The sequence below is a fragment of the Psammomys obesus genome, unplaced genomic scaffold (genome assembly GCF_907164565.1).
Source record: "Psammomys obesus unplaced genomic scaffold, mPsaObe1.curated_primary_1811, whole genome shotgun sequence".
NCBI lineage: Eukaryota > Metazoa > Chordata > Mammalia > Rodentia > Muridae > Psammomys > Psammomys obesus.
In genome coordinates, this window is record NW_026585580.1 from 17030566 (window position 1) to 17039434 (window position 8869).

The following is an 8869-nucleotide window of genomic DNA, read 5'->3' on the forward strand; positions in this document are numbered from 1 at the left end:
GAGCCAGTGTGTGTGTGGCTGCCCCAGCTGTGAGCCAGTGTGTGTGTGGCTGCCGAGCGAGTGAAACGTGGCATGTGAAACTGAAGAACGAGCCGTCTTACGTTCATCTGTGTACACGGACACTGTTCCTACGGCTCATCCCATTAATGTATGAATAGGGTAAACTCACGGCCTTGATTTAGAGCGTGTGGCTCTGCTTCGTAAACTCACAGCACAACTCTTTTTAGATAGCTACATAGATCTGACAGTGACTTGCTACAGGGGAAGTGCCCAAACTCTAGAGAGCCTGCAAGTTTCCCGGGCTGTCTTATCTGTAGCACACTGTCCTGACACGTCATCCTCATGAGGGCGGTGACCCCGCAGGTACTCTGTCTGGGCACCAAACCTCACTGCTTGTCTAGAGCGTTTATTCCGAGCTTGGAGGACGGTCCTGAGTGAATGTGATTTGATTCCTGGGAGCACAAGTCCGTGCTGTGTGTGTGAAGATGCTTTTGAAGGTGAAGGTTCTAGACAAGGAAGCAAACATTTGGATAAATACGTGAGTTAAGAGGAGAGTCTAGAAATAAGGATTATTGCATATTGGCCGAGCTTTTTAGTGGGAGAAGCCGGCTGGCTTGAGAAGTGTGTGGGTCCTGGATGCCAAACCAGAGCTCCTGACAGTGCATCTTGGGATCTGTAAATTTTAAAGATGCAGCGTGACTCGGTGAGTGTTTTAAGAAAACAAGGATCGCTTTGGTGTGCACTTGTGAGAGACTGCGTGGACAGTCTGAATGAAGGCCTGTGTCTGTCAGCAGTGAAATGGTCAGAAAGCGTGGTTTGTGAGAGCAGGAGGAGGGAAGGAAGCGGCAGGAGAAGGCTGTTCCAGGGGCGTGGTTGCCAGGCTGGTCAGCTTGGTCAGGTTCGAAGTCTGGTTTCAGTAGAAATCTGTATTGTGTGGGAGATCAGGAAGGCACGGCGTGGCACGGCAGCGAGAGCGGCTGCCCTGGCACAGGTGGGCCTGTGCGTGGTCAGCCAGGCAGCGCCGACGGTGGCCAGCACACTGCCTTACCAGTCAGAGGGAGTGGAGAGGGAGGAAGGAAGCAGTGCAGCTGCTTGTCGGGTAGAGACTGTGACGGAGGGCAGCTCAGAAGCCAGTGGGATCACAGAGGTGGGCCTCCTCCAAGCCATTCCAGAGGCTTGCCAGTATCAGAACCTCCTGAATCAGTCTGTGATGGTATCAAGTATCTAACGTGACTAGCTCAGTAAAACCCAAGAAATAGTGAGCTGACAGGCGGAGCTCAGTTCCCTGGAGACAGGTAAGGTGGTGAGGCTTCCTCGTTCTTCCCTTGCGTCCATTTTCATATCTAAGGAATGCCACTGTCACTCCTGTGTGCAAGGATCAACTGCTTTAGCCTAACTGTTCGAGCATTTCTTTCTCAGTTAGGAAGGCTGTCATCTTTCAGATTGAGCAGTTTTCCCCCATGGTTCAGCTGTGCAAGCACAACCTAACATGTAGGTTTGTGTTCTTGAAACAGGCGTGAATCTGCTGGTTGGTACAGAGAGCGGGTTGATGCTCCTGGACAGAAGCGGCCAAGGGAAAGTATACCCGCTGATCAGCCGGAGACGCTTCCAGCAAATGGATGTGCTTGAGGGCCTAAATGTCCTGGTGACAATATCTGGTAAGTATTTTCTAAAGCAGCATGTATGGCTGGTCAGAGGGCCCAGCCTTCCATAACGAACGCAGCTCATCCTTGAACTACTGCCCAAATGAGATGCAACTAATACTCCACCATACAGATGAGTCACGGTTTATCTATTCATACACTTGAGAGACGTCTTGGTGTTTCCAGGAAGGCAGGTGTAAGCACGGCTGCTACAGAAGCATTTATGTGCAGCTTTTTGCTTGAATGAAAGCTTTGATTTTGTGTGTTTGGAAAAAACTCAGCTACTAGAAACACAGGGCAAAAGTGGCCAAGCGTGGAGGCCACTGAGATATCCTGCAAGGCCTCCCTGGTCTCAGAGCAGATGGGCAGGCAAGGGGGGTTCCTGTAGCACATCCTGATGCCTGAGGCTTGGGATTTTCCGTCTGCCTTGGTTGCTTCAACATTGTGTGTGTTCTTGTGGTTATGTTCCTTCTGTCTCTCTCCCTTTGTGTCTGCTGAGGTCTTTAGCTCATATTGCAATTGGCTCTTTTTCTCCTGTTGTTAGATTTTAAGAATTCTCTGTATATTTTAGATAGCAATCTTTTATTGCAGGTACTCTGGAAATACTTTTTCCCGTGCCTGTGGCTTCTCTGTTTATGCTCTTTACCAATGTGCTAGAGAACAGATACTTTCAAGTTTAGTGAAATCAGGCACTTTGTGTGTCTGTTTTGTTTTGTCTCATTTTCATTTTTGTGACTGGTGCTGTTGGTGTTTTACCCAAAAATTCACTGCTAAATCCCAGATCCATCCAAGTCTGAATCATTTTTAACTTCTTTTTGTGAAAGATTTAAGGTTTGCAGATATTTCACTTTGACTCGCAACTCTCTGTGTATTTCAGAAGAGGCTTCTTTCTTCTGTATCTCTGTACACCTCTCTCTGGTCCCTTTTACTCCAATAATTGATTTGTTCATTCTTTTGCTAATAACCACGTGCTCTTGGTTGCTGAATTGAATGCGTAGTAAATCTGGAAGCCAAGAACTGTCCAAAAAGCTTTTGGTTCTCATTTCAGTATTTTGTTCACTGTGTTACTGTTTGGCCACTGAACATAAGCTTTAGAGTTTGTTTATCGAGAACCACGTTGAATCTGTAGTTCAGGTTAGGGAGAACTGACAGTGTGGCTTTCTGTCCTTGAACACAACACTTGTACATTTTAGTTCTTTAACATCTTTGACAAGAATATTCTAATGGTCCGCAATAGATATTTTAAAAGAGCTGTTTTGTGAGATTCATGTCTATTTTTTTAGTGTTAATGTGACTAGTATCTTTATTTCAGTTTCTAATTTTTTTTGTTGTAGGTGTATAGGAAAGTAACTGACTTTTGTGTAATGGGCTTGCTATCCAGATCATCACTATAATGCCTCAAGACCTTTCCATGCCTTTCGCAGACAGACTGTCTCTCTTAGGGGAGACATAGCTACTGTTTCGTTTAGTTTGTTTTTTTGGGCGGGGGGCTCTTGTTGTTATTAATGATAAGATTGATTTTGACCATGGTGTAAAAATACTTATATTTGTCTCATTAGGCAAAAAGGATAAGTTGCGTGTATACTATTTATCCTGGTTAAGAAACAAAATCCTTCATAATGACCCCGAGGTGGAGAAGAAGCAAGGGTGGACCACGGTGGGCGACCTGGAAGGATGTGTGCACTATAAAGTTGGTGAGTTCTTGCGGAGTCTCCCCAGAGTGTCTGTAGGTCCTGCGTGGGTGCCTGGCCGTGTGGTTCACCTGTAAGTACAACGCGGTTTGCTCCTTCTGCCCAGCCTGCCTGTGCTTTTTGTCTGTGAGTCATTCCACCTCGTTGATACTCTCCTCTGTGAGATGTGATTCTGAACCACTAAGCCCTCTCACCTTAGAGGTTCCCTCTGTACCTTAGAGTATGCTGGGAGGCCTTGGCCATCACCAGTAGAACACCGAGAACGGAACTGCTGTTGTGGCTTGGTAGGTTTAATTAAGCACATTGTGCTTAACATTGTGCCCTTACTTGTGGAGACTGAGGCTGGCTGTGGCGCAGAGCTGCCATGCCCTTACTTGTGGAGAATGACGCTAGGAGTTGCTGTTTCTTGGCAACTATTTAGTGATTGCCTTTTCCCTCCCGTGGAGCATTCAGTGATTCTCACAGTCATCTAACAAGACCTAAGCTGAGTGCTGTTGCCTAATAAAAAGAAACTGATGGTTAGAAACAATGGGAAGGAACAGGCCGTAGCATAGTTACAGGTTTACTGATAGTGGAATTTTGTGGCCTGGGCTGGTTAGGGGGTGCTCTGAAAGCTGATTTCTGTTTGCATATTTTACTGGGCACCTCCCCCAGCACATTGTAATCTGTGACATTGTCGTCTTTGTCTGTAGCGCCAGCTCGTTGGCTAATAATTGTTCCAGGAGTGGTCTCACTATTTTGAATGATTCTGAGTCTCCACCAAGACCAGGAGGTTAAAATATAGTTAGTTGAGGTTAACAGCCATTAATTCAGTTCCTACGTGGTCCCAGGACCTCCTTAGTGTCAACAGCTGTGGCTTTATCTAAAGGGATTAGCAGTGCGCGTAGAATGATTTCCATCATTTCAGAAAAGCCCGTGAACAGTCCATTGGGTATCCACTTGTAATTCTCTCTGTGGATTTTGAACATTTGACAGAGTGTGAAGTTTAACAGAGCTGTGTCGAATGACAAGGCTGTGCACCAATCAGCAGCAGAGTGATGCTTGGAAGGTCCTGCAGAGTAGGTGGTATGGCACCAGACCAGTCCCGCACACTAGGGAACAGGAGTAGCTGTGAAACAACACGATGTTCTGTGCTTTAGACACGATTTACCACTTTGCTTCTTTCGTCCTCCCCATCCGTGTAAGCTCCTTGGCTGGCTCGTCGTGTTTTTATTTTGAAGTACTGGCGAACCCTCCGAGCCTTTGGTTGCCCGCCTGGCGTTGCCCTTGATTTGTGGTTATCAGCTAAGCTATTTGGTGTTAGCTTAGACTTGATCTAGGGAAGTGAATCCGACACCGAAGAAAGAGAAGAGCAGAGAGTGTGGTCTAAACCCTGTTTCCCACCCCAACCCCTTGTCTTATTTGGATGAACAATACAAGGCCTATTTATGAAGTTTGCAAATAGCAGCTAGAAGAATTTATGGCTCTGTGTTGATACTGAAAGCATTTCTCTCGCGTCTATGTTTCTTTCAGTAAAATATGAAAGAATCAAGTTTCTGGTGATTGCTTTAAAGAGTTCTGTGGAAGTCTATGCGTGGGCACCGAAGCCATACCACAAATTCATGGCTTTTAAGGTAAAACCGTCAGTTCTAAGTGGCTTAAAAAGTCTGACCAGTTAATACACGGTAGCATGGCACATTGCCAAAGCTGTCGAAGAAGAAGCTGTTCCTAATAGCAGCTCTTCTCCAAGTTCCCAGGTGGCACTTGTGCCCTCTCTTAGGACATGGGCAGTACCCAACAGACACAGATGTGAAACTCTGAAGGCTCAACAAGAGACGGGTTAAGTGTGTACAACTTAAAGACCAAGTGATGAGCTGGGTGTGAGTGCGTGCCAGAGAGGCCGAGGCAGGGGCATTGCTGTGGGCTGAAGGCCAGCCAGGGACTGCTAGCAAGACTGCATCTCAGAAGAAAAACAGTTAAAAAAATTACAGGGAGTTTTGCTAGTACAAGCGATATGCATTACACACTGAACGAGAGAAGAAAGTTTAAAAAGTGTGTGTCGTATGGTTCTGTGTTTATTTAAAATTTTAAAACTCAGTTTAACATGTCCTGATATTTACAGTGAGATGGTTTGGGTGAAGTAGTAATGTTTGTGCTAAACTTGGGACCATTTTGTTTGTGAGTTCACAAGTACTCGTGATTGGTCTTGTATCCACACTGTGCCTGACCCCAGGTGGCGCAGGAAACCCGTCTATCGAGCACCAGGGTGTGTAAACTCCCATAGCTCACACTGCAGAGAACTCACATTCTTCTGGGTTTCCCTGTGCCAATTTCAGAGATTGCCCTAAATCCAAAGGATAAGATTCCTAATTAAAATCATCCTGTTCTGCTGTTAGATAGAGGTAACAGTTGCTTCTCTTTTGAGATAAAGAACCTTCAGAATAGTCCAGGCACATTTTAGCAGAGGGTAAGGAACGAACTTTCATCTAAAATGATTGTGTTTAAAACAATTTTGATACATCTCATTGAAAGAGTACAGTTCAGTTATTTGGGAAAATTGAATTAAGGGGTACTTCCTGCTTGGCACCGTTGACTCAGTCGGTGGGGTGACTGTTTTTGGCAAATCCTAGTATAACTGGATAAAGGTAGTAAATTATCAAGTCACTTACATTGTCTTCTACAATCTGGTCTTAATAGTCCTACATGCCAGCCACCGCTGTTCCCTTCCTTCACTATTCCAGGTCACAGCTCTAGTGCCTGGACTGTGCTGGTGTGAAGAATCGAGCCCCGCCCCCACCCCAAGTCTGTGCAGGGTTAGTCTCCTCACACAGCCAAGGTCACCGCTCCCACAGTCTCGCCCACCGCTGTGTTTGAGTACTCTGATTCTGGGCCATGCCTAGTTCTTACTGTTTACATGTGTCCTAAGCAAGACACAGCAGGACTGGACAGACCATTCTCCAGCTAGGTAGGAGGGAAGAGGTGCCTTCCGGATGCCGGTTAAGGAACAGGACCACACAGCGAACCAAATGCCTGCGGCTAGCCTCTTCCCTGATCAGGAAGGCCTCTGTCTTGCTTGTCTCTGTAGTCGTTTGGAGAACTGGTCCATAAGCCATTACTGGTGGATCTCACTGTTGAGGAAGGCCAGAGGTTGAAAGTGATCTACGGCTCCTGCGCCGGATTCCATGCTGTTGATGTGGATTCGGGCTCAGTGTACGACATTTATCTACCAACACACGTAAGAAAGATCCCCCACGCCATGGTGGGTTGACTGGCCTCACTTTGTTTTCACTTGCCCTTACTCTGCATAGTGAACTAACACAGCAGGGCCTCCGCATTCCCCAGGCGTGGCGTGAGTATTTAAATGAAGCACTCTTGTCAGTAGCTTCGTATTGGGGGACAGCAGAAATCTGCTTCCCGGCCCTGGGAAGCCCCGACTCAGCACTTGTCTGCTCCTGCTTTGACTAACATGGGACGGAGGCGGGACTGTTGCTATCAGGCTGGAGTACACCAGGGTCGGGAATGGCTCTCAGATGAGTCCTCCGGCCAGTGACCTTTCCAGAGACTCAGAAGTGAGTCAGTGGAGCACATGGCCCGTAAATGGTAGACACTTGGTTGTGTGGGCTTCCCACAGTCCTGCAGACTCGGGGTAGCTGTGGCCAGGGGGACGGCGCCACTGTGCCCGCCAGACAGTCTTCCTGAGCACTCCCACGGGCCGGGAGACGACCACAGCGTGCCTCCCCGCTTCTGTTCTCCAGATCCAGTGCAGCATTAAGCCCCATGCAATCATCATTCTCCCCAACACGGACGGCATGGAGCTCCTGGTGTGCTATGAGGATGAGGGGGTGTATGTGAACACCTATGGAAGGATCACCAAGGACGTGGTTCTGCAGTGGGGGGAGATGCCCACCTCTGTAGGTACGACGCTTTATGAGGAGGAGGGCCCCTCTGCCTGCTGTGCCGGCTGTGCACGCTGCCCACGCCCATCGGCCCATGGCAGACAAGTCCAAGCAACTCTTGGGTGCTTTGAAAAGCTGTGCAGTTGCCATCTCTCATTTGACTAAGTTACCTAAAGGGAAGCTTTTTTTTTTTTTTTGACCAACCTATGCGGCATGAGTCAGAATCAGAGAAAGAAGCATGGTTTCCACCAGAGAGTGGCAGAGCCCGCCTAGACACGGCCGCCTGAGTAGTCTGTGGTCCAGGAACCGAGGCTGGTGGATGGCACTGCGTGGCTCTGTGTTTATTCCTCTACACGCCTCCTCACCCTCACTCTCACCTCCCTTCTCTCAGGGTGGGCTGATGAAACGTGCAGTAACCCGCACACCGGGGCAGTTTGTTTAGTTACTGATTCGTGAGACTGCTCAGGGACAGAAAAGGCACAAAGGCACACTCTCCCTTTTCAGGCAGTGCTGTAAATTGAACGAATCCAGGGCTTGTGCATGGGAGGCAGGCTACCGGGGACTGAGCAGGTGCCCAGCACCGAGGCGGAACTTGTGCGAAGCCGCAGTCACGCAGGCCGGGCACTGGCTCATGTGAATCAGAGGCGTCTTGCCAAGGCTCTTCGTGTTAATGCTTTGTCTTTTCCCCTCTTTAAAAGCATATATCCGATCGAATCAGACAATGGGCTGGGGAGAGAAGGCCATAGAGATACGATCTGTGGAAACCGGTCACTTGGATGGCGTGTTTATGCACAAAAGGGCTCAGAGACTAAAATTCTTATGTGAACGCAACGACAAGGTAATATTTCCTTATGGCTTTTGTACAGTCGTGACTTTTTATCCTCCGCAGATACTGATAGTGATTTCCTTGTAATTCTGGTAGAGTCTAAGACGGGTGAAGCAAGGTTTTAGCCGTTGCTTTCTGGGCAGGTGGTGAGGGGTGGGCACTGGAAGGTGGCCGATGGCTGCTAACTGTCCTCTCGTTCTGCTTGCAGGTGTTCTTTGCCTCCGTGCGGTCCGGGGGCAGCAGTCAGGTCTATTTCATGACCTTAGGCAGGACTTCTCTCCTGAGCTGGTAGAGGCAGTGCGAGCCGGGCTCACCAGAGTCAAGACCGAGAACTCGGAACTCCGTGCAACTGGAGCTCAGCTGTGTCGGGTCAGCCAGGACAGCTGCACGTGGGGCCTCTTAGTGTGTTGGGTCCTCTCTCCCCTCCTTCCTACACTTCTTGCCAGTCTGTTCCCACTTTCTCCTGCTCCTTTCTCAAAAATAAATCCGGGCTGCGTTGCAGCTGGTGCTGTTAGACTCTACCACCGGTGCTGGGAGTGTTTGGGGACCAGCAGCCGACCAGCAAGAGCGCCCTTCCTTCAGCTCCAGAATTCCTTGTCTCTGCGCGACTCTGGCCTGTGCGTGTCTGACAGCTGTGATGGGCACACCGTCAGACGTTGGCAGTGGGCACAAGGAGGTGAAAAGTGTCAGCAGCAGCTTGCTGAAGCAGAGGACAGATTTAATATAGTAACATTAACAATGTATTTAATTGACGTTTCTTTTTTTGTAATGTGACGACATGTGGACAGAGAAGAAGGTGCAGGTTTAAGAAGTTAATATTTATAAAATGTGAAA

The 8869-nt window shown here is 48.2% G+C and overlaps 1 protein-coding gene across 22 annotated transcripts in view; it reads left to right on the plus strand.

The window, feature by feature from the left end:
- Window positions 1–8556, plus strand: part of Map4k4 (mitogen-activated protein kinase kinase kinase kinase 4) — a 120536-nt gene extending 111980 nt beyond the window's left edge. For all 22 annotated transcript variants that reach the window (XM_055607403.1, XM_055607428.1, XM_055607411.1 and 19 more), the window contains 7 exons: window positions 1515–1658; window positions 3203–3337; window positions 4847–4947; window positions 6399–6548; window positions 7069–7228; window positions 7908–8047; window positions 8244–8556. In XM_055607403.1, coding sequence (XP_055463378.1) covers window positions 1515–1658; window positions 3203–3337; window positions 4847–4947; window positions 6399–6548; window positions 7069–7228; window positions 7908–8047; window positions 8244–8327 — 914 coding nt within the window. In that variant the 3' untranslated portion in view covers window positions 8328–8556. The remainder of the gene's footprint in view (window positions 1–1514; window positions 1659–3202; window positions 3338–4846; window positions 4948–6398; window positions 6549–7068; window positions 7229–7907; window positions 8048–8243) is intronic.
- The last annotated feature ends 313 nt before the right edge of the window (window positions 8557–8869 follow it).